At 40.1% G+C, this 25,860-nt stretch overlaps 2 protein-coding genes across 13 annotated transcripts in view; both read right to left on the bottom strand.

Moving 5' to 3' along the window:
* Positions 1-24,955, bottom strand: part of HOXA2 (homeobox A2) — a 29,031-nt gene extending 4,076 nt beyond the window's left edge. Inside the window, exons 1-2 of one of the 2 annotated variants that reach the window (XM_039342024.1) lie at positions 24,913-24,955; positions 20,113-20,195 (exon numbers count right to left, since the gene is read on the bottom strand). The gene's annotated coding sequence lies outside the window, so the exon portion shown is untranslated. Of the gene's footprint in view, positions 1-20,112; positions 20,196-24,912 lie in introns of those variants that run through there. The other variant, XM_039342025.1, reaches the window with a different exon arrangement.
* Positions 1,150-24,966, bottom strand: HOXA3 (homeobox A3). 11 transcript variants are annotated; one of them, XM_039342021.1, is made up of 4 exons: positions 24,913-24,966; positions 20,113-20,195; positions 7,022-7,637; positions 1,150-4,667 (listed from the first exon to the last, which is right to left on the bottom strand). In XM_039342021.1, the coding sequence occupies exons 3-4, from the start codon at positions 7,518-7,520 to the stop codon at positions 3,901-3,903; spliced, it is 1,266 nt and encodes a 421-aa protein (XP_039197955.1). In that variant the 5' UTR covers positions 7,521-7,637; positions 20,113-20,195; positions 24,913-24,966; the 3' UTR covers positions 1,150-3,900. The 11 variants fall into 11 exon arrangements, with proteins under 11 accessions (XP_039197955.1, XP_039197952.1, XP_039197953.1 ...); XM_039342018.1 differs by having other exon boundaries at positions 7,022-9,104; positions 24,913-24,948; XM_039342019.1 differs by lacking the exons at positions 20,113-20,195; positions 24,913-24,966 and adding exons at positions 8,209-8,272; positions 8,901-15,748.
* Between the last annotated feature and the right edge of the window lie 894 nt (positions 24,967-25,860).

The raw sequence follows: 25,860 nt of genomic DNA, 5'->3' as shown, positions 1-25,860 counted from the left end.
GTGACTCACTGCCTCCAATATGGAAGGAAAGCTGGTGAGGAGGAGGGGTGAAATATTGTAATAATCTTAACATAAAATTCAAATGGAAATTGTTATTTAAGAAGAGAAGAGGAGGAAAGAGGGTGCCTTACAAATATATATGTTGTTGGAGGGTTTTTTTTTTTTTAATTTTCTTGCTTTACTTCAAACAAAGCTCTGCTGAAATCTAGGCATGATCAATCTTCTCAGCCAAAATGCCTTGACAGCTTCTGGCCCTTAAGAACACATTTCGAGCTTCATGCTCTTTCCTAGATGAAATGTAGCTGAGCAAAAAAGAAGAAAGGTTGTTTGGGGGAGGAAGAAACTCTAGTAAATAAGCCAAAGGGATGATGATGGTGGTGGTAGTGGTGCTTATTTTCCCAAACGGATCCCACCTCGCTCTGTCCTCTCAGTGAAGGATAGAAACTTCAGCTTTTTAACTTGACTGGAAGACAGCCACAGGCCTAAGGATTTTATTTCATTATTTATTTATGGAATATTGATGATAACAGCAAGGCGTTGCTGGTGTGTGTGTGTGGGTGTGTGTGTGTGCATGCGCGCGCTTGTGTGCGCCCCGGCTTCTGTATGTTATATCTAAAAGAACCCCACAAGGAGGTAAGACGAGCAAGGGAGGCGGCTGGGGCAATTCGGTTCACTGAGGCTTTGTGAGTTAAATTGGTGTGGGAAGAATATTTGGAAGATTTTTTTTTTTTTTTAATGTAGGCTGGATTGTGGGTTTTTCTTCTTCCCGTGGACAATCTAATAGACAAACCACCTGGAACAAAGCTTTTCTTCTTAGTTGTTTTTTTTTAAGTAGCCTTTTTTTTTCTTTTCTTATTTCTGTAAGAACTTGCATTTTCTTGCAGATAAAATATATGCAGGATGAAGGGGTAAATAAATGTCTTTGAAATCAGACTGGAGCACGGGGTGGGTGGGGTGGGGGTGGGGGAGTCCATTTCCTTTGTCTTATATATCTTTTAAGGGTCAGTTTTTGTCCTCATACCTGTCAGTTTTCTCCCTCTTTTTCTTTTGCTTTCACCTCTTGAAGCCATTAATTTATATAATACATTTTTCTTTAATTAATTTCAAAGGGGGGGGGAGAAATAACACCCACAATCCCCTTCTATTTCATTTTTTTTCAAAAGATAGAAGTTTCAAAGTGATTCCTCCGCTCCATATTTCTCTTTTAAATAGTTTTGCTTTTTCAATAGAGTTGGTGTTTTTACTATTCAGTCTGGAGCTAAGCAGCTGTAAGTATAGAGGAAAATGGTTAAGTGAAGATAAAATGCTGTAAGTACGAAATGCAAAATTAGAATGTGGAATTTAGTATATTGCACAATCACTGGCCATTGGGAGCTTTTCAGATATGGAGGGGAGGAAAGAAGAAAAATACCAGAGAGATTTTTTTTTTTAGTGAAAATATGAAGACTGATAATATTTTAGGAAGGGAAACCAATATGGTGGAAAATGTATTGAGATTAAACAAAACAGACAGATCATATAGTGACATATTCTACCTTTTTATTCATAATAAGACAAACCTGCATACTGAATCTTCCTAAACAAATTCAGGACAGCCGATAAACCTCATGTCTTCAAAATTCTGTTTAGAAATAAGGGAGGAGGGGGTCCCCTCTATGGATTCTCCAAGTTTTTTTTTTTTTTTTAGCACAGATGTATTTGAGGGACAGAAAGGATCTTTTAGGCTACATCAAAGGCTTGTTTAGAAATTGTGTGTATTTATGAGTGGGAGGGGTTCTATACATGCACCTATATTATATAAATGATTTTTTTTCTACACTCCCCCCCCGCCCACCGTTCAAGAAAGAATGAGAAAGATTGGGATGTGAAAGGAAATTAGATTAACAAGATGTAAGGAATGGTAATAATTCCACAATTCCTGTAGCCAGAGAGGAGAAGCAGCCTATTTGGTGGGAGAAACTATAAGGAATAGTTCTTTCAAAACTGCCCACGTCGCCTCGGGAACAGATTTATTGTTGCCGAATCCGTTTCTTCATTACTGGGATGATAAATTGTATCTGCCTGTAAACAAATGTGCTTTGAATCCCTGCCATAGCAAATATGAGCCCACGCGCTCGTTTTAAATCCACGGACTCTTATTCAGTTTCGTTCTCTTTAGGTAGGAAAACAACAAGGCTTGCCCGTCACTGTTTCTCGATTGTCCATTTTGTCCCGTGGGGCGAAGTGTGGGGGCAAAAAACTCCGATCGTTTCAGAGGGCCCCCCTCGCGCGGAGGCGAGAAAGAACGGAGAGCTTCCCAGCAAAAAGAGCCAACGGGAGAGAGAACAGCCTGCAGCCAGGCCGCCTGAGGCCTCCAGAGAAAAGTTACAGCACCTGAGCTTCTTCGTTCGAGGAAGAAGCTCCTCCAGAAGAGGCAGCCTTTGTTTCTTCCCTAGCTCGCTGCTCTCGGACCCGGGTCCGCCACTCTGAAGAGGGGTACAGCCGCGGACAAGACGAGAGATTGAGGCCACGTAGCCCCCCCCCAAAAAAAAAAATCTGCAAAGAGAGATGCTGACAATCAGCCGCGGCCACAGACAGAGATCTTATTCCAGCTTGGAGCAGTTTAGCGCCCTGAGTGTGCGGCTTTCCTTTGGGGAGGTCGCTAGGCAAGAGCCGGCTCATGAAAATTACGCGCTGAATCTGCCTCTGCGTCTGCAGTCAAACGCGAACGACAGGGACGCTTGTTCAACCAGCCTTGGAGGTGCTGGAAGAGGCTTCGTTCGGTTTTAAGGCAACAGACGAGCGCTCGTACCTTCTGGAAATGCTTAAAATTTTGGCAGCTTTAAAAGTCCAGCCAGAAGAAAGAGAGAGGGAAATTTAAAAGGTTGGCTGTGCATTTTAAAACTCAGGGACCTCAATCGTTCCCTGAGTTCTTTTCCTCGTTCCTTTTTTCCTTGGATTCGGAGTGGGGGATGGCCATCAAATGTTCTATCATAAATGTCTATTATTCAGAACAAAATCTTTAATTTAGTAAGTTAGTTTTAAGAATGTGAGTGTATCCTTTTGAAAACAAATCAATGATCCTTTGTTGTCAAATCCCAGTTTACCCATTTTCTACCTAGATTATCTATAGACATTCATTACTTTCCTACCCTGATGTGTTGTTTTCCAGATTTTATTGTATTATTTCTTTTTATAAATAAATAAAAGAATTCTGGTTCGTTTTACAAATGATATTCTCCTTATATTCCATTGATACAGCCAGTCAATATTTCCTGAATTCTCAGGGTAAAGAAGTTTATTTTTTTAATATCTTCATATATATAAATATGAACAGATGGGGATAAATAAAAAATTTAAACACTTAGATTATTCAAAAAAATATAAATAAATCTGAAAGTTCACCAGCATACACACGTTGAAAGACGTACACGTATTAATCATTTTGCTCAGGAGTCCCTGTTCAAGCGCCTTTTTTTCTTATCTAAAAGAAGTGCAATTAAAATAAAAAATGTTTCCCAGATGGGACTGATTCTGTATGAACAAATTCACATTTAAGAACTGTCTGTATAGAAAATTTGTTCATAATACCCTGTTTTGATAAAAGAGTCAAAGTTAAGAGTATAAAGCCTATGTATACTCTCAAAGTGAGATCACAAGGCAAGAGTTCAAGAAGATAAATATCCACTATTGAAACTAGAGAGCAATTCAAGCAACAAATATTGCTACGTCACATAAACTGGAAACCGCATTTTACTAAAAAGGAAAACACAGAACAAAACCCATAAGCAAATAAAACTGTATTGGGTAGCGGAGGGCAGGGGGGAGAGAGAGAGATTTAAAACTTGGGGCTTTTACCCCCCATTTCTTAAAAATAAAACTTGGGAAGCTTTCAAGATTCACTATATAACCAATGGTATATTACAGATGGGTCAGTTTGGGTGCTTCCTGAATTCTTCCCTGAGAAGGATGGTGAGAAGCAAGATCTGTGTATGTTGGGTGGGGATCACAAGGTCCATGATGATGATTGTTGCCCATTGCCCCACTATAGTCCATATTAGCAGAGGATGGATGAGGGAGATGAGTTAGACCAAATATAGATGGTCCCGAATTTCCCATGGTATCCACATAGTTGCCCCCAACATAGACGGGACTTCCCTGTATATGTGGATTGCCATAACCATTGCCTTGAAGATGGTGAGGGTCGTATTCAGGTGTCACTGCTGCAGTTCCGGTGTATCTCTTTTGAGGAGGCGGGCAGCTATTGATAGGAGCTGGATATGATGTAGGGATGCTGTAAGAAGAATTCGGATGAGTCTTGTTGAAAGATGATGGTGACTGAGGCTCATATGGAACACTGTTGACCAGGGAATGCATAGAATTCAGGTAACCTCCAGCAGTTGAAGGGACAGGACTTCTGCTGGGGGACTGTCCTCCAGAGGAGGTCATCATGCCTTTGCCCTTCTGATCCTTTTTGTATTTCATCCTGCGATTCTGAAACCATATTTTGATCTGTCTTTCAGTGAGATTTAGGAGGTTAGCCATCTCTACCCTTCGTGGCCTGCAAAGGTATCTATTGAAGTGGAACTCCTTTTCCAGTTCTACCAGCTGGGCACTGGTGTAAGCTGTGCGGGCTCTTTTAGAAGAAGCTTGCCCTGGGGGGCTTTTATCACCAGCACAACTCTCACCTATACAAATCATACAAAGAACAAGATAAGTAGGATGATACCTAGCATACTATGACCAGAAATAATAATAAACTACTACTTGCTAAATTTGCAAGTACACCCAGAGATCTAATGTTAGAATGGCTCACTAATAGTAAATGTGTATATAAATAGAAGGAAGACTGATCAAAGGCCATTTGCTGCCTGAGCCAAAGTACGAGTGTTCTTCCATTCAACCATCCTGCCTGGAATCAATCATGATGAATGGTCAGTGTCTCCCTCATACTGAGGCTAGCAAGCTATCCTAAGAAGAGCAATGATTACGGATCTGTCCAAACGTAGGACCCTCCAAGTATATTTGACTTCTAATTCCTTATCCCCAGAATAGCTATATAGAGTGAGGGTTAAAAGAATTGAAAACCACCAGGCTAAATAATAACCTGGTCTTTTCCATCCCATTTTAATTCTCTGATCTGGTAACAATTGCCTGAGGCAACCATTTCTAGAAAAGGAGCCATACAGTCTTCAAAAACTACTAGAAATAACAGCTCCTCAGAAATGCAATTTTTACAAGAAAGATAAATAAGGGAACTAATGACATAGATGGTCAGATTATTCTTCACAGAAATACCTCCTTACTTGTGTTGGATTAATCTCAATAACATGAATACCTTATATCAGTAAAATCAAAATATAACCCTGATAGCAAACATCCATTCTCCCTCCATTTCCTTTCTCAGGGTAACCTCGGGCACTCACCTGCGGTAAAATATTACTTGGCTTAAAGCCAGTTTCAGCCCATTGAAAAGAATAGAGTGAAATAAGGCCATACAAGGCCAAATCTGTGACTGAGTTTAAAGGAATATACTGCATGATGCCCACAAGAGGCTTTGTACTGCAAAATCCATCAGGCTCAATTCACTTAAGTAATTTAGCGATATTATATGGGAAATGTAGTCCAAACCAAATGGAGGACACTTCCTTCCCTACTCTTAAAGTGTAAAAGTAACCTTTATAACAATTTTGAAATACAGGTAAAGGTAAACTGTTATCATTTATTTACTTAATTGCCCTGTGTCTACAAGGAGAGAGAATACTGAGATGTTTTCTGTATTTTTCATCACCTGAGGGAAGAAACCACTGCTGAAGCTACCCGGTACTTTCAACTCTGATTATCAGAGGGGAATTTTGGAAGTATATAAGTTGTTCTTACAAGTTTTATATGCTTAAGCTTAATTTATGTATCTAAGCTTCTGGCTACTGAACAATGATGAGCTAAGGCTGCAGCTTAAAGCATATCTACCTAAAAGGCTTTCTAGCTTTATTTCCAAATATAAGCATTTAGCATCTACTCTTAGTATGCCGATTGACTAGATATACGGATTCTGGTTTTGTAAGTTAATATATAGAGAGAAAAATATAGAGCATGGAACACTGAATACCTTAAATAATAAAGCCTGCTTATGTTGGTTTTACTCTATGATAGCATTAGAAATGCACTGAAGAAAACATTTGCAAAAATGTTTAGGATCTACTTTCTCAGTCCAAGATAAATTGCGGAAGTTAATGATAAGTAGAAGCTAAATGCCTGGGGAAAAGGACGCTAATACTTTTCTCATCGATTTGGGTTTACTTATGTAATAACACTGTAGATAAACACTGTAATCCACCCATAATGTATTTATGGACCTGCTTGCAGAGTGCTAAAGAAACCTAAGCTTTGTTCCCACTCCTATAAGGCTGCCAGTCTGTGAGCTAAAATCAAAGGAGGTTATGAATATCAAACAAAGCATTGATCTTGACTGAAGATCATGATGAGCTATTTTATTCTCATTACGCTTCAGCAGCAGGAATAGGTCGCTGGCTTATTGCTGGAATAGAATCAAGCCAAAAAAAAAAAAAAGTGCTAACACTGGTGGAAGACAGGCCAGGGGCTTGTACATATCTGGCTCTCGTTTAATAGCTGCCAAGGGGGGAGGGAGAGGCTGCAGTATGGAATGTTGAAGATTCTAACAGGCATCCAAGCTTGAAAAGAGAGAAGCAAAGGAACTTCACATTCTTTTTTCAGAGTTGAACAGAGGTCACCATCAAGCAAACTGAAGCCTCTCTCATCACCCGACTCTCTGGAGATGGGCTTGTATGTGTATGCACAAATGAAATAAAATAATGCTTGTGATCTCAAGAGATTGCACAGGTTCAATTTCCCAGTAAAAATAGTGGGAAAGTTTCATGTCTTTCCTGAAACCACGAAATACTTGGCAGGCAGGGCTCCCAAGAAGTTTAGCAGAACTTTGACGGGTGGTGGATCAGCTGCTTGTGCTAGTAAGGACTGAACCCTCCTGCTTTCTCCAGTTAACCCTCCCCTATTCCATTACCTGAACTGGAGCTGCTGTTTTTCTGCTTGGTGTTTTGCCGAGATTCTTTCATCCAGGGAAATATTTGTTTGGACATGGTAGGTGAGTTCAGGATGGAGCTCTTTGTGGCATTGGCAGGGGTGGTGTTGGCAGTGGCATTTTGAGGTGGCGACACGGAGGGGGGAGGAGGAGGAGGGGGCAGTGATGGTGCCTGCTGGGTCGGAGGCTGTTGCTGGGGCTGTTCTGGTAGGACTGGGGGCTGGAGAGATTGGCTGGGGATGGTCCTCATACAACTCTCACTGATTTCATTGGCCTTGTGATGGGACACAGTGCTGTTGGTGCCGGCAGCGGGGGACTGCAAAGAACATGCAGGTCGATGGTACTCAGTTTCCACCAGCGCTGAAGCAGAAGGCAGAGGATATTGCTGCTGACTAGCATTGTAAGCGAAACCATTTGCTCCTTGGTAGGGATAGCCTCCATAGATCGCAGAGCTGTCGTAGTAGGTCGTCGCTTTTTGCATTTCGTTGTTTCCCAATATTTATTTCATAAACTGACAGGGTCTTGACACCCTTAAAGAATAACATTGGCACCACTCTGTCACATGACGTTTCTCCTCCAATGGCCTCTCCTGGTAGACCTAGGGTGTAGGGAAAGCACAGGAGAGTGGAGAAATAGTACAAATCCATCTTACTTTCAATAGCTAAGTGACATGAAAGCCATAACAGAAAAAGTGGTCAGCAATATTTAGCAGCATGACTTGGCCTGAAGGCGAAGAGAAATTCGGTAAGAGGAGGGGGGGGAGAAATAGAAAGAGATATGTAGAGATTTACTGGCAGCCCAGATTGTGTGGTTTACAGATCCAAGAGAAAGTAGATTTGGGTGATATCTAATCACGCACACACTCACATCCACATGCAGGCTAAGAATTGTTTTATCTTTTCTCCCATAAAAAGGGCTCTGATCGATCCCTGCAATAAATGGCCTCCAGATAAGAAAGAGGTTGGAAGCAGATTGTTTTCCATAACTGATTTAAGACTATGAAGGATTTCAAAGCACCACTTACGCTTTCCTTTTGCTTTCCTTTTGAGAAATATCACATTGTTTCCCTTATTTATTGAAAGAAAAAGAAAATCTTGCTGTACTTTACTTAAAGGGTTGGATACAATGCCTTTTAAAGAAAAATCAATACATGCATCTTCCAGGCTCACCACGAAGAGTGACTCAACAGTCAACAGTCCCACGCTGGAGGAGTTCGAACTCACGAAATGTTGGCTAGGAAACCAAAAGATTTGATAAATGGAACCCATAATGACCCTTCGTGTGTTGAAACTGCACAGTGGCTGGGGATATCCCGAGCTTTCTCTGTTTAATAATCAGCCAACTTCCTGTGCATAAATTAGCTTTAACTGCTGCCAGTTTAGACAGGGACACAAATCTGGCCGCTCTCATCCAATAGTCTCCACATGTAGCAAAAGGGTAACAGTCAGAAATTATCTTCCAGTTAGTGCTCCTTTGTGGGAAGTTTCAGGCCTGTCCCTTTGGTTGCTTCTGTCCTTGCAGGATCCCGTCCTAATTGTTTGAGGGTGTATCAAATCTGACATTATTACTATTATGGTTGGTTGCGCAGTCAGTCAGATGTTTTCAGTTATTATTTTCCCCTTTCCCTCTTTCATGAATATATTCACAAATGTCTGGAAAAAGGCACAGCCGCTAGTGCCCATCTCCATGACCACAGCTTGAACCTTCCTCCTAACTCAACCATAATAGGTTCTGTCCCTGAGACTGCAGTGTCATTTGATGTATGGAGGTCATTTGGATGCAGGCAGAGGAATGGGTGCACAAAACCACAAACACTCTTACAAACCAGCCAAATATTTTTTGTTCACTCAACAATGTTTACCTGTCTGAGCAGAATCAGCTAGAGAAGGGGTTGCATGGGATTTCGGAGGACTCCTTATCTGCAATCCAATGAACTTTTTATAGACCATCAGAACCACCAGTTAAAAACATATCACTTCCACACCTTCTCTCCAAAGTCCTCATATTCACATAAACATTCCCAACTCAGGTTCCAGTCAAAACAGTGGGATGCCAGGGTATCTTGCTGGAGGGAAACATTTCACACTATCACTTCACAAGCATACTCAGATTAATTGCAGGAGTTTGCATTTCAGTTGACTCAAGTTTCTTTCAGAACAAGGCACACAGGAGAGAACAATTGATTTAATAAACCCTTTGCAGATGGCAGCTTCCTTCCATAGAGGGTAAAGCTATCTTCTTTTATTGTTTGCTGGGTTTTAAAAACAAGTCAAGTCTTTCAAAAGTTATAATAAACAACCTGTACTGAAAAATATAGAAGCCGAATTTCAGCTGCAGTTTAGGTTGGTAGGAACTGACTTTATCTGATTTGGGAGTAAATTTACTTTAAACTCCAGAACTTTACTTTGAATTTGACTGAAGGGCCTAATGTATCTTCTTAATTTCAGACTTTTAACACTTTTTCCTTTTTGTTGAGGGGTGGAGGTGGAAATGTTAATTCACTTTTTGAATTAAGAAATGTGAAACAATAAGATGCTTGCTGCTTCCTTTCTGCCCTTTGCAGAAAGAACTCTTATAAGAGTTCCCCCAAAGTCTCTTTTGCTTGTAAGCAGGGAAAACAATGAGCAAAAGAGACTTTGGGGTGAGACAGTCAGGCAGCCCCTTTCCTGCTTGTCGATAGTCAATGCAAACAAAAAGCAGTTAACAACAATGCCTGCAACAGAGGAAATAGCTCCTGTTTAAAGTTAGAAAAAAAAACACAATATCACACTTTACAATTAGTTGTTTTTCTAAAGATAAATGCTTATTTCAAGAGAATGCAAATGTAAGGAAACACAAAAAAGCAGCCAGTGAGGGAGAAGCACTAGTATTCCATCATCAAAAAGTCTGTCTGCAAATCCAATGACTTCAAAGTATGACTTCAAACTCACAGTAGATTATTTTGCCAACCTGCAGGCTGATGCCTGTTTTTTTTAAAGCATCTATTTGACACAGGTTTATTTCAAAAACTGCTCCCACTTGATTAAAAGGAACATACTTCTTGCACCCATTACCAGGATTGCAACCTTACAGCCCAGTCCTATTCCCGTTCAGCTCAGAAGGAAGTCCCATTATAGCAATTGAGACTGGCTCTCTGGAAAGCCTGCATAGGATGGCAACTTTGATTCAGGAATACTGTGGGGATAAGAAAAAAGTGAGATCCGCACTTGATGGAGAGATCTTCTCCTAAAATCTCTGAAGCAATGCAAAGTTTTCTTGGAAAGACTTATTCCTCCCACCCCCATCCACCACCATTAAGGCTCACACAAAGAATCCAGTCTTCCAATCACGGGTATATTGGCCAGATCCACAATGCAAGAAAAGTAGCCGTGATGCATAGTTTCTGGAGTTTTTGCAGAAATTACTGGGTTGAATCCAAAAATTATCAATGTTCTCTTAAACTAGCCGGCATACCAGACTACAGGTTTGGAGTCTTTTTCTCTGTGTTCCTCTGGTTTACCCTTCTACCCACCCCTCCTGTAAATCATGGTCCACGCGGGGTCCCCGTTTACATTCCCCACCCACTTCCCCACTGCTGGCCTCCTCTTGGCGGGCCCCGGAGATTTCCTGCCAGATAAAGAAAAGTTGAGGGGAGAGGGGCACCCGGCCTGAACTCGACGTGAAATGGTCTATCCGTCACTGCCTGGAAGGAAGCTCCAGCCTGTGAACTCTTCTTGAACCGAGATTTAAGACTCTGGTCATAAATCAACCAGGACATACACTCCAGCATTCACCACTGATAGCCGCATATTTGGGGCTTGCTTACCTTAATTCTGACGAAGCGGAAGCCAGTATTGGTCTTTGGAGGCTAGATGACAGTCGTTCCCTGCCAGTCCAGGGATCAGGCTCTCCCCATTTCACTTTAACCCCTCTGCCCTGACCACTAAGTGCCTTCTGCTCCTCTGGGATGGGGACCAGTTCAAGTCATTTCTGCCAGGACGAGCCCAAGAGTCAGAACCGGAGGCGCCCTGCCTCCACCAGGAAGGGGACACCCAAGAAGGTCTTTCTTCAGCTTGCCTCCGATGGAGTGTCCCCCCCCTTGCCCTGTCCTTACCTCATTCCGGCCCCAACCTCCACGCCCCCCATCTCACCCCTGGGGCTGAGCGAGAGTCCTGCCTCGCTACCCTGGACAAGCTCTCTCCTGGACCGGATCGCTGGGAAAAGGCAGAGGGCTGCCTATGCAACCTTGTACGCCCAAGGGGGCGTTTGTTGGGAGAAAGGAGGCAGCTGCCTCAGGAAGTCCGGGGCAGGCAGGAGAGATGGGGGGGGGGAAAGAGAGAGATGGAATGGATGGAGTGAGAAGAAAGAGGCAGTGAAAGAGTGAAGGGCCAGAGAGGCATCAGAGGCCAGGAAAATTATGCTAATCAAGACAAAGGATGTTCACAAAAAGGTCATCGCTCTCCCCAGACCTTTGATGGTACGTGTGTGTGTGTGTGTGTGTGTGTGTGTGTGTGTGTGTTTGTGTGTAAAACACACACAAACATAAATTTCAGACTCCAGTATGGCAACAGCTTGATGACTAATATAGAGAATTCTGGGGTGGGGGTGGGAGAAGGAAGGCATAGTTTAAAATCTAAAGTTATGCCACATATGGATAAACACTACCCCACCTCCACTACACACAATAGAAAGTATACTTCTGGTTTCTCCCACAATCCAGGACAATCTCTACATGGGGAGGATTAAAACAATGTAGGTGACCATCATTAGATGCCCACTTCCCCTCTTCTCTGGTTGTCCTTTCCCTAGGCAAGCATTCACATATGCATCATCCAGGAAACAGCACAACCTTCCCTTTACAAAAGGAGCAGTTAATATTTATGATAGAAGGAGAATCTGCCTCCGAGTTCAGTGGAAATCAGAAATAATGCCTGGCTGGATAACCAGTGAAATAAACTTGCCCGTATCCTTCCATGTCAGTGGGACGAAATAATTATCAAGGTTCTAATTCCAAGAAAATGTAACTAAATGCTAGATAACTAAAGCAAGGACTAATAAAGGCTAGGATGTAATTGTGAGGTTATACCCTCTGGAATATTTTGGAGAGAGGAATATTAATTTGGAATAAGGAGGAATAATTTCTCAGTCTGCTGAAAAGTATCAAGACTTTCTAAAGCACAGTCGGGTTAAGGATTTCTATCTGTGGTTATTGCCTATCTCCCCGTCTCTCAATTCACATTATTTAACAAATACTCACGGCCATGCTGATCAGCGCTGCTGTTTTGATAACTTGGGGTTTCCTTATTCTTCTTTCTCTTTCTCTTCCTCCCTTCTTTCTTCTCTCTCTCTTTTCACCTTTCTTTTTTCCACTTCTCCTTTCCTCCTCCTTTTTCCCTTTCTGCACTTTCCTGCCATTCTCTTGCTCTAGTAGTCTGATATTTAAAATAACATCAATAAGTAGAATAGAGTTTGTAATAACTCTATTCCCCCCCCCCATTCACACGAAGAGGTGGAGGTAGGGTATAAAGAGACCAAAATAGGACAAAACAAAACAAAAAACATAGCTTTAGACCCGGAGGGCGAGGTTTTAAAGTGCCCCAGAAAACCAGCCAGTTGGCGCTGCTATAAGAGCTAAGTGCGATTTTGACAGGCCTTCGTTGTTACCAAAGGTGTAGAAAATACAAAGAAGTTTCTTTAAATTGCACTGTCATCTTAAACCCCAAACAAAGCAGAACTGGGGAAAGAAGAGATTTATACACGCACTCACAAACATACACACGTACTTTCAGTTCAGGGTGGCCTCTTATGCATACCAATGGTTTTTGTCATTTATGGCGAGGCAAGATTTATGACTTCTTGCGCCAAGCTGTAAACAGAATTACCCAACAGAAAACACTTGCTTCTCAGAGCATATTGCCAGGGCGCCACATGAAAGGCATAAAGCCGAGCTGCTGCGTAGGAGGTGGGGAGGACAGCGGGACCAAAATTCACCGGTCAGCCGTTTTGCTATACCCTCCCTGCTTGGCAGTGGCGATGCAAGAAAACGCCGCTTTTGTCAATGATCAGCCCTATTACTTTTCTTCTGAAAAATGCTGATACCACATTTTTCTGTTCTCTCTCCTCCTTCCCCCCCACCTTTTGCCATCCCTCCACAAAAAGAAAAGAAAGCCAATTCTTTTGGTGGAGCTGGCAAAGAAAGTTCTCTCCGGAGAGAATTTGAGAAGAAAACTGGATGTTGAAACCCACCAGCTTCTTCCCCTGAAGTAAATAAATAAATAAATAAAACAAAATTAAGCAGACATTTTGTTCACCTTGCCCGTTTCTAAGTATATTTCATTAGGAAGGTGCCTGAAACAGCAAATTTACTAAAACTGAAGGCAAATAAAGGTCCAAATAGAAAGGAGAACTTTCCAATATTCCAATAAAAGTATCCAATTAATAGGCGGCACTGTTTTTTTCTCCTCCCATTTATTAGCTTTTTGGTTGCTAAAACCTATCTCCCGTACTCTTTGTCTCTTTCTTTAGCTCTACTGGAGTTTCAGAATTTTGGTTCTTGTTCTGGTTGTGAGTTTCTCCTTCTTTACTACTACCCTATACAGGTATCTTTGCAATCTCCCCTCTCCTCTTGTTGCCATCTAAAAAGTCAGATTCTGTTTAGATTCATGCTGGACCAACTGGACCTAAAGCAATATAAATCCAAATGGTTCAAGAACCTCTCATTCTGAAGCAAGGTAGGAATGAGGGTTATTTCTCAAAAACAAAAGCTACCTTGCATTTGCAAAGCAAAGTTTGCAAATGAATGTTTTCTCGCTAAGGAAAAAAAAATATTGACAAGTTTCCTTATCAGCTCAGCAAATAGGAAAGATCTCAGCACACCTGATTAAAAAGCACACTGTGGGTGTGTGTAAGAGATAAAATAAATCAAAACTCTGTAAATGGAACAAGAAAATACGGGAAAGATTGTTTAAAGAGATATATTATTCCAGATTTTTAACTTCAGGTCATTTAACATTCCAAATCTATGAAATCTTTCCCTGGAAGGTATTATCATTAATTTTATTGGACTTGTTTCCTGATATGGACAGCATTTAAAATCTTTCTCTACCTAGAAAGTATACTTTATCATATCAGCATCACTGATACTTGGATCTCTATTTAGTCAACTGTTCACTTTTTTAACTTCTGCCCGCAAACACGGCCTCAGGTTTGGGATTCATTATTTATGTCTGTTTTAACTGGGTCAAAAATCCTCCAGAACTGGGCCATAAATCATACAAAATGATGACAAAATAATTGAGCCAAAATTAATGCTCCCCCCTTTTTTCCCAGCTGGGTCTAGCCCATGTGAAATCTAATTTTCTTTCTCTCATCTGAAAAGCTACTTTTAAATACTATGAATTGCCAGACAATTCTATTTAATTACACACTAACAGACAAATACACAGAGATACATACTAAAGACTTATAGGTGGTTAATTTTGCAGATATACTAGAGACTTGTTTGTTTGGTAGATCAGAAAAGGAGAGTTAATTTATACTAACTTACATATACGAATGCATGTATGCTTCTCTCATATACATGCATATACAGAAAGAGATTCAGTCATATATATTTTGCTATTAAGTATCCATACCATGTCGGTTAAAAAAAGTTTTATTTTTGATACTTTATACATCTAAAATTGAACCCAAAGTTGAATAATTGCAACTGCCAATAAAAGGACCAGGAAAGCATAGCAGAGTGAAGATTGCCCCCAGCCCACTGGCAACATAAATCAACAGTCAGCACTCTGACCTTTAGCAATGCTGGGATTCAGTGGTGGATGCAATTTTATATAACATTTGTCCCCTTGTATAAAGCAAGGAAGGCATTCATGCCCTCTCCCTGTTCCATTTAGGGGGCAGTTCCTTCCATAATACGGAATGAATAAGTGGTTAGGATTTGGTGATAACTAATGCAAACCTTTAGGAAAGACAGAGGAAGGCATGCATCTGCTTTTGCTGCTTTCCAGAGTCCTACTCAAGCAAATATGGCCCTGTAAAGAATCTCATTGATCACTATGGCGCATAGATGGATGGATGCTTTTCTTCCATTCTCAGATAGAAGAGTGAAGAAAGATGCAAGTGGAATGGGGGAGAGAGGCACACCTTGCTTCCGTACTGAATTGATAAAGATTTTCCTTGCAGAGGCTCTATGGGGTACTGGTAAAAATAATATCGTCATGCATCACAAATAAAATGGCAGCTGAATTGCATATACATTCTATCTGAAAACCCCTCTCCCCAAATACAAAAGAAAGAGAGAGAGAGAGAGAGAGAGAGAGAGAGAGAGAGAGAGAGAGAGAGAAGCATTTTGTTTTTGGCTGTGATCACAATCTAACATTGCTCAAAACGCTCATGAAACAAATAATAATAATAATAATAATAATAAGTCACAAAGAAACAAGCAGCATCAAAACAAGCCTCTCTTCTTCCTTCATATTTTGATTTTTAAAAGGAATCACTATATCTTTTAGCCAAAAAATGAAACAAAAACCCAGAAAACCCCATTCTGGAACGATCCACAGGAATTTTAACCTTTTGAGTAGGGACCGGAGGCAGGGTGGGGATAGTTCTCTGTTCGTTGCAAAGCTCGTTGCAAAGATCCCTCTCCCAGCCTCACAAGCCCAGCGAAACAAAGAAGAAGGCGAAGTGCATAGCCTTCCTTAAGCCTTTCCCCCCCCCCTCCCGGGACTTTTGCGTAGCCCCACTAGAAGTCGCGCGCTCCAGGAACAATCAACGGAAATACCTTAAAATAAACTCCATCCTCTCTGTCTCCCTCCTTTTTTTTTTTTTTAACGAAGCATTTCGCCCTAATAGCAGGGCAATAATAACCTTTCCATCAGGATCAAGTGCGGTAGCCCAAACGGAGACTTCCCGAGGGTGAGCGTAGTGCTGAGGGGCGGGAGGGGGACCGGCGGTGGATAACAGAAAGCAGTCCTTGCTCTGAACAGAAACTGGTAAAGCGTAATCACAGACGAAGCCAGTCCGGATCTCCACTCCAAATAGCACAATAATGCGCTGTATTATGTGCTCACGTGGTCATACGTCAACTTAAATCCTTTTATTTGAAATCGGGAATCGCTGAAGGAATCAGGGTTGGAAGCTTGAGCCTCTGGTGTATGTGTGTACGCGCGCGCATGTGTGTGTGTGTGTGTGTGAGAGAGAGAGAGAGAATAAGAGAGAGAGAAAGAGAGAGAGAGAGAGGGAGAGAGAGAGAGTTTGCTTTCCCTTCTTTCCTCTTAAGCTTTAAGCAAGAACATTTCACAAGAGTGAGCAGAAAACCATGAGCTGGAGACGTTTATTATTATCCTCCCAACCCACATATTAATTTTCCCCGCTGTAAGTTTTAGAGGGAAGGTAAGAAGAATTATTTTTAATCAAAGATTAATAAGATGCATTGTAGAATGAAATCTCTCTGGTGACCCTTCAGAGGTGGGGGGTGGTGGAAGAATACTGGACACAAAGCAGATGAACTTCATCTGGATTTTTACAGGGAAACCCTTCAGACCACCAGCCATCCTGCAGCCTCTTCTGTAAGTCTATTGAGGGGAGGCTTGCTCAACACCCACATAGTACACCAGAAGTTGTTGTGGAGACTCCAAAGACTTTGAATTATCTGACAAAGGACCTTCTGATAGAAACTACTGGATAGCTGCCCTTGTCCTGTTAATGGCCCAGGAGAAGGAGGACAAGGAAGAGGACACCATCTGCCTGTAGATCTAAATTTCACCAAAACCTTGGGACCTTCTCATTCAACCCACACTTAAGCATTTCCTATGCAAGTACTTGAGTAATGTGCAAAATTACAGAGTTCTAGAGTGATGAAAAATTTAAGAGAAAATAATATAGCTAGCTGTCTAGGAACAGAGAACTTTGAAAACAAAGAGGAAGGGAAATAAAAAGTTCACACAAGACTTTTAAGTGAACTTAAGAAACTTTTTTTTCTTTTTTGCTTCTGGACAATATATTTCCATAACATCTTCTAACCTAGGAAGACTTTTAATAATGAAGAAACAAGCTAGTCCTTCTATGGGGCCCACTTTGGTAGTTCTAATGGACAATTTCTACTTACTAAGACATTTCCTCTTAATTGGACCATGAGAATGAGCTCTTTGCATTCTGCTTCTTTCAACACTCTGTCAAGCTGCTTCTCTCTCTTTCCATTCCCTCCCTTTGTTATGAATTTAAAGTGTGTGAGAAAATAAAATTTACAGGTTCCACCAACATATGGTTCAATTGTGAGTAGTAATGTTCTCTAACTTTAAATTAACTTTAAGAGTGATTGACTAAGAGATTACTGGATTATGGTTAAAACAGAAAAAAACATGTTCAGCAATCATATGAAAGCACATGGATTCATTTTTTTTTTTTTTCAGTTTGTCAGAAAATCCCCCAGTCTTAGACTGGTTATTCAGCTTCTCTGACTTTTAGGAAAGATATTTTCAAACCAGCAATAAGCACTTTAATAACATAGACTATCTTAAAAGGAGAGCAAAAATCTTGCTACAGTGTTGTAATTCGGTGCATATTTACTTGGGAACAAGTTGCATTTACTGTTGTGAAATCAGACCTCAGCAAACTGCAAAATCAAATTGACTGAAGTCAATAAAAGAATGCTCCTAAAACACATTTTCCTTGGAGGCAATTTTCATGACTTTGTTTTCAGATAAGAGTGCCCAGAATTAAAGCCTCCAAAAAATGGAATTTTGACTGTTGCCTAAGATTGTCATAAATTACAGGGTATCTGTACAACCTTAAAAGCTAGCATATACTTTTCTACAGCACAACTATTGTTCAGAGTTCTGCTGGCAAAAGCTAATCTGAAACCAAGAGCAACTTTCTGCTCAGAAGAGTTTCACAGGTTATTTAAGGCAATGTTTCAAACCAGTCAAGAGACCCTCAGAACCTTTTGTACAACATGAAGCTGTAATTAATGGTTAATGAAAAGAGGTGCATAAAAATAGAAAAAGTTACAAAAAGTTTTGCATGGAGTTAAAAGTGAAAAGAAATCACCAAAGCAATCATGATTATCCAAAATTTAGGGTGCAACTTCAATTTACAGGCCTATCTAGAAAATCTTCCTTTGCTTTTCAAAGATCTGTTTTCTCTGAAGTTGTTTCTTGGTGCTGTGTTAATGTGAAAATTGCTGTTGAACTATTAACTCCAGTACTCACTGAAGATGTATGTGACTATTTTAAACAAACCTTCTAGGAACCTAGTTTTTGTCTTGCTGGTAGAAAATCACTATGATATTTTTCTATCATCTGAAGGAGCTAGAAATTTGAACACTTTAGGAGACCTAAAAAACATTACATTTATTGGGGGATTTAGATAAAGATAAGCTTGTTCATGCACCCACAGAATCCAAGCTGGAGAAACATGAAACAGATGTGAGCTGGGATCTCAAACAAACTTTTCTGGAAGAAAAAGGAGAAGACCACTGATATCCTTGGTCACTGCTTTCCAAATAAATGGCTAAAATTTTTGGATCCAAGCATAATCAATTCCTAACCTCTACTTGAGCTAAATCTACCAAGAATGATCATATCCATATCTATTACAAGATAAGTCCTACTGATTTCAGAGGGACTTTCTATCAAATATCCACAATCCTGAAGCTTTCGAAGAAAAGTGGGCTTTTCTTCTCACTAACCATGTTTTCAATTATATATATATATATAATTACTGAATTCAGTTAGTTCTGAGAAAAAATCAGATGTCTATTTACAATAAAAAAATTTAACATCAGCCTTACAGTTATAAATATGTGTGTGTTGTGTATGAGGCTGGTTCTTGTTTTTGGTTTTTTTTACCTTTAACTTTTACATTAACATTTATAGCTAAAAAGAAATCTATATTAGAGTTTCTGGTTGAGTTGTGTGTGTGTGTGTGTGTGTGGCTTATTTTTATAGTTCCATTTACAGAATCTGTTCCAGCCCTGGAAGACATCTACCTTGACTCTTATTAGCTAACTGTACTCATTCAAATAGAATATTTTCTTATTAGACAAATATGGGGAAGGATGAATAAATGTTGTATAAATAAATAGGATCTTTTCTAAGGTTAAGTTAGAACATAGAAAGTTGGGACTGGAATGATGGTGTATTGAATGTCAAGCACTTAAGTATAAGCAACTTTAAGTTTCTCCCTTTCTAAATATTTTTATATTGAAATACAATATTTTATTCTGAAACAGCCAAAAACCAGGATTCTAGGGCTTCTTTAAAAGGAAGAACCTGAACAAACTATTATATTAGCATAACAAATTCTTGTAACATTATAATTTATGGCAATCTTTAAACAGGTACTAACCTAATTCTGAGTAATTTTAGCAGACAATTCAAATAACCATCCATATGCATTAGTCTGAAATCCTGGTAGAACAATCTTTTTAACAATGTTAGAAATTTGAATGAAATGAGAACTCAAACTTTAACATCAAAAGTAGACAACAACAAAGTTTTCAATTAATCCATTTTCATTGCTTTCAGAGGCTTTCCAAGAAATTTTAAAAAGTAAAATTCTACATTCCTAGAATGTATTATTCTATTCCCACATTAAAAAAAACAAAACCTAAAACTCTATTTATTCTCTCCTGTATAAATACAAAACATTCTAAAATTAGGAGACACTTTGGGAGTCACGAAAGAGAAACACTATTAATGGTCCATCAGTGTAAACCTTTTAATGATCAACTTGGTCTTATATCTTGACACCCATCCCCAATGCATATTCAATAACACCCTTACTTCTTTGGCTTTTTCCAGACGGTGTGCAAGACTGCCTGATTGAATGGAGCTTAGAGAACTGCTCTTACTTAGGCTCTGTGTATTTCTTTGTTTAACAAGAAGGGCATTCACTGACCAAGAAAGATGAATAGACCAAACTGAAGAAAATTCCAACCGATTTAGCTATTTATCAAACCCCAACTCTGCAGTAACCTCTCTAACAAGTATTGGCAAACCAAGTCCTTTTCCCTGCAACATGAAACTATTTTAAACTGTTGTACAAGAGGTTTAATTTCCTTCCTCCGCCTCCAACAAGGTTCTTACCTTCTCGTCCTTCCAGCCACAGGACAGAATTGTTTCCAGACTGTATTCTGCTTTAAATAATATTTTCCCAATGAACTGGAGTGCTGTAAACAAAGAATAGGCAACATATAAACTAAAAATTAAACACTATTGAAGTTACAGATATCAATTTCAAGTGAAGGGAAGGAACAGGACTGTTGAGTAACTTTAAAAAGTACAATATTAGTACAATCAATTTTCTATTTTGGTTATAGAATGGCAAAAACATTAATAAAAGTAAATGGATAATGCTAATACTAATAATGATGATGTTTGCAATAGTGTGAATGAAATTGAAAGATAGTTTTGCAATTAGTGACCTGTTTTCTGTGAATATAATTCTTATCAGAAACATGTATTTTTATGTATCTAGGAAATCATTGTTTTGCATCATTTAATCAAATAAAGCCATGAGGTATTACCAACACTGAACACTGTTATATTGTTCTTGATTCAGAATCAAGAACAATAATTTAAAAAGGAGTGTGACGTTGGAAGCAGGATAATTAAAAAAAAAAGTGTGTCTGTCTTCTATGGGTCCCTTAGTAAAAACAGTGCATCGGGATAAGATTGTTGGCCTCAATAATAAGTTTTCTTCAACCATTTTTAATAATGAGTGTCTTGACCTTCTTTTCCTCCTCTGGTTCTATCAGCACCAAAAAAATTTTTTAAAAATATACATGATTCTCCTTCACTTGGCTAGTAAAAGTGAGTGTCCAGTATTGATCCATTTTTCTCTTGGAAGATCATTGCCCCAAATGTTTTTTTTAAAGGCCCTGTTCCCTTTGGGGAAAAATTCTATAGAATTTGAATTTTGGTAATTGGTTCCTTTGTAGAGGTAGGTTTGGTAGGAAGTAGCAAAATTTTAGTTTTTGGACTAAACAGCCATTGAGAAAGAGAAAATCAGACATAATTATTTATTTGGGGAGGGGTATTTTTTTTACGTTGAACAAGAGCCTTGCTTTCCAGAATTGCCCGTGGATTGCATCAAATATTTACTGCTAAACTGAGAGTCCTCACCCAGGTTCGGATTCCTGTTACTACAATATTGTCCTCCCTCTCCATATTTCTGCTACTTTCGCATTATCTCCTTAAAAAAAAAAAAAAGCAAGCATCGCTTTGTAAAACCATCACACCAATTGCCTTGTTTGATTGAACCCTCTTTCCCTTTGTATGAAATATGCATTCCTGCCGTCAGAAACTTAGGGTGCATTGAAGAGCGATTAAAAAACACATCGTGGGATTTTAGATTGCCAGAGGGGTGGGGAACAGTCTTCTTTCCTTTTCAAAAGTTGCGAAGTAGCCCCAGAGGTCTTACCGGAAGATGATAACTTCTTGTTATCCCCAAATCGACCCTTAATAGCGATATTTTCCTTCCGTATTAAATCGCTCGGCTTAACTAAGAGTTAGGAAGAATGCCTCCCTCCCAGACTTCAGTGTGGACTACCAGCCACCCGCATCTCCCTTCCCCTTTCTCACGATGCTTGCTGCTCTCCCGTTTCTTGTTTGGCCCTGATGGAGAAGCCGATAATTTATGAAGCCCTGGAAAATTTAATCCCAGCCACCAAATCCCTCCCTCCCACGCGGGGGCTGGCAACCCTCCCCAGGGAGAGTAAGGACCAGAAGTGAGTTATCAAGTCGATTTCGCCTAATAGTAGAACTTACCGCCGGGCTATTTGTCAGCAGATTTCAACCTTTGGTAAAAACTACTTCCCAAAACCAGTCAGCTCAAACAATGAACCGCGATCAAGGAGCAAGGCTGGTCCCTACGTACTTACTAACCTCCTCATTCCCCCTTACTGCTTGCTTAAGAGGCTTAGACTCTTGCAAACATACATCAATAAGGCTGGCCGGTGGGTTTGGTTTGGTTTTTTAACGAAAAGATTGGGGGTGGAAGAGTTGGGGGTAAGAAAGAGGAAGTTGCCCTTCACTTCGGAAAGAATCACTTCGACGAGTGAAAACTGACGGCCACCGATTCATTGCTGGAGACTGAAATTAATTATTTAACCTGTCACGTGATGTTCCTCGGGGTGGGGGGCGTCCCCTTCCCAGATTAAAATTTCAATACTCCGAAAACAGAGGCAACACCTTTATCTATCCTAGCAGAAGCTTTTCAGGCACTTATTGAACCCTTATAATCCCTTTCTGACAGTTTTTCAGTTTTCGAAGAGGTCCTTTGGACATCAATAATGTGCGGGGGGGGGGGAGGGAGGAGTGTCAAACTAGGGGAGAATGAACAGGCAAACATGCTCTCCATCCCCCACCCCCCACCAGTCACTGGGATTCGAATTTGTATTGTCAGCTGCAGGTAGGGGCATAACTGGGTTTTTGTTCCAGCCAAGACACTGGCAGGAGTGTTTGTGATGAGAGTGCCAGATAGCCAGACTCTTCAAAGAAAGGCTATCAAATGCTTCATAATTCCCTGTTCATGGCCTTTCTTTGAATGATATGGAAGGCGATGAAATCTGGATTAATTGTGCAGCTTGCAGGAATATTAGCACTCTTCAAGGAAGGGAAATGCCTTGGCCTTTGGTCAAATCCAGAGAGAATACTGGGAAGGCCAACATCCTACTGAAATGTAGGGTGGAAGGTATGAAAAACTTTTGCCAGCAGGTAACAACCACCCAAATTGCAACTAAGCTTCATTGGGCTAGAGCTGGACTAAGTTTCAGCAGAGATATTTATTTTATTTTCATTTATTTGTATCCAACCTTTATTAGTTTTAGAAATAACTAAAGGCAGTGAACATATTCAGCACAAAGTTCCCCCCCCCCCCGCCACGGTATTTTCCTCACAACAACCCTGTGAGATAAGTTGGGATAGAGAAAATGACTTGCCTAGGAGTCAAGTCAAGTCAAGTTCCTCTAACTTCATGTCTATTCTGCAAGAAATGTATATAGGATTATGGTCATAGACTATTTCATTAGTATCATTAATGAGAATAGGCTTTCTAGCATTACAGCATAGGTGGACGGTTGTAGAAGATGCTAGAATTAGTGGAGTGAAAATGGCTTTAACTGCTCTTAGGTCTGATTGAAGTTAATGTGACAAGTCAATCAATGTCTCCTCATGTAATTTGAAACTAAATATAACTAATCTAGTGAAAATCCATCCCAGTGAATTCAGCTGGATTTCAGCATGATCTGGCTTATATTTGTGCTAAAACCATATCAGGAAGGAAACATTTTGGCCTGTTGGAGGCCAGCAGGTTCAGTGGTGAGAAGAGGCATTGCTGAAGATCTCTTATGGAATGGGGAGAACATTAGACAGCAGCTTCAAACAAATCTGCAAAATTCCACAGTGCTCAAAAACAGTGTTATCTGGTTATCTCATTCATCGTTTTAAGGATAATCAGATTTCCCCCCAAACAGTATTTGTTGAAATCTAGAAAAAGTTTCCATAGCTTTTAAAAAGAAAACTGGGCTCAGGAAAATCTGGAAGGCACTAGGCTAGAAAGGCTAAACTGGAACTTCCCTAACAAGTGTCCTTTTTCCATTGCTCTCTCTTGCAGTGCAAATGTATAGGAAAAGCCATGCAGTGTAGTTCCTTCAACAGCCACAACCATACTCTCCTGTGCCTGTCATAAATCACAAGAGAAAGCTTCCCTTTCTTGTTTATTGGTCTTCGAGTTGGTTCACACTAAGGTTGCTTCATGTAATGGTGTCACTACGATATCGATCTTTTTGTATATTTCTGTGGGGAGCTAGCTAAGCAAACAAAAGAGCACTTTTCTCTAATTTTTATTTAGGGGGAGGAAGAGGGGAACCCCTCCCCAGGTTAGCTCTGCAATCTCGGTTGAGGATATAAGTCAAGGACAGAAATGGTGGAGTGAGAATCAGTCCCAGAACTGATATAAGGTCAAAAGGGGAGAAAGAGAGCAAACAAGATGGCAAGAGTAGAAAGCAAGAAAAGAAATGGCCACACTTCTATCAGTGTAACCTTTATTCCTGCTTGAAAAATAGAGACACCAGTAAAAGGAAATACTTTTCAGCCTTCTTTTCCTCTTCCTATTCCCCCCCCCCCCTCAGCCCAGCACCTCCATCAGCCAGACCATGTATTGTAATTTTTTTGTGGCTGCTGGCTAAAATGGCCTGTCTAGCCAGCTTCTTAAGGGTTTGAATGAACTACACAAGCAGTGATTAAACAAAACAAAAATAAACAAATCTCTGTGCCATCCCACAAATTGGAGTGGCAGAAGCCTTCCTTGCCCTGCTCTGCCTTGTGTGGGAGCACCAGTGGACTATTTTGGGGGAAAGAAGGAGATTTCTTTCTCTTTTCTTTTTTTTCCCCCTAGGTGCAACTTTAAAAGAAACACTTGATTTTAGAATCCTCTTCCTTTACAACAGGGAAAAGATGTTTGCACATATCTATTTATCGGTGTGAGGGACATAAAAGGGAGGGGAGGAGACCAAAAAAGAGAAGCATATTTAAAAGTCCAAGAATCAGATTAGAAAGAATACGGTCTTTAAAGGTCAAGGGTTTGATGGGTCAGTCTGCTTCTTTAAAAAAAACAATTAATGGGACAGAAAATGTGTCCTTTCAGTGAACTCTACTCCTTGCCCTGGTGCAATGACAGGACAATAGTAGGGTTTAAACACCTACCCTGTCTTTCTTGGAACAATTGTAACATTATTTAAGCCAGCTAAGGTAGAAACCCAGGGCACCTACCAGATAACAACACAGCCTCTCCTGCTCCCCCATGCCCATCCCCATTCCCAAGTGCAACTACACATTTAAGTGACAATATGGGAAAAGATCCATAAAATGTTTTTTTAAAATTACCTTGAACGGTGACAATCTGCCATATGTACGGGTCCGATACTCCACCCTGAAAGCATACACCTTCAGGGTGCAGCCAAGCAACTGTGTCTTTTATACATGAACACATTTTCCCCAATCCTTCGGTGGTATCTTCATAGACCTTTTCCAAGAGAATGCCTTTCAGAATCGCTGTTGAATTACAAAGAAGTATTTATTGTAGGGGGTGATTAATGATTCCCAGTAAAATTGCTATTTTCAGCATGATTTCATTTTGCTTTTTTTTTAACCATGGGGAAAGAGAGGGGAAGGGGGGGCACCCAGCATAAGACATGGGAAGTAAAAGAGGATGCATCCTTTTTTACTTATGTGGCCGATTAAACACCTTGAAGATTCCTCTTAATTTGTAAGTTTCTGTAAATTAGCAGGAAAAAAATCTTCATGTCAAACACAGAGTTTAGACAAAGAGGCTCAGCATAAAGAAGGAGGGAAGCCTCCCATGTTTTCTGTGCCATTCTCTTCTATTTCATTGAACAATTCAGGCCAAGCATGTCTTTCAGGTTTTACGGGAGATCTAATTTGGGCTGCTCTGTTTGGCCTGAAATTTATTTTCATAACAATATGACATTTTAATACTGTCAATATTGTGACCCTCCTCAGGTCAGAAGAATTCTCATATATTCATATGAGTTAAATTTTGCCACTTTTTCTCTGAGAACTCTCTCTTACCAGTGAAAAATAACTAAAAGAGAATTAATTGCACCATATAAATTTGCCACCCACCAGCAAAATCTTGTTCTAAATGGCAATTAAGGCCTGAAGGTGTTTTGCTACTTAAAATAAGATCCCAATCTATCTTTAAGTTGGAGATTTTTTATATGTGCACATTGTACAAACCATTCAAAGAATCAGCTGTAAAAATGTTATATCAAGACCCATCTTCCTGATGGCAGTCCACAGCCCTTCTCTCTC

Source organism: Crotalus tigris, unplaced genomic scaffold, assembly GCF_016545835.1.
Source record: "Crotalus tigris isolate CLP2741 ecotype Arizona unplaced genomic scaffold, ASM1654583v1 scf7180000017774.6281472, whole genome shotgun sequence".
Lineage (NCBI taxonomy): Eukaryota > Metazoa > Chordata > Lepidosauria > Squamata > Viperidae > Crotalus > Crotalus tigris.
The sequence above is the reverse complement of the archived record's forward strand: the minus strand, read 5'-3'. Positions and strand labels throughout refer to the sequence as shown.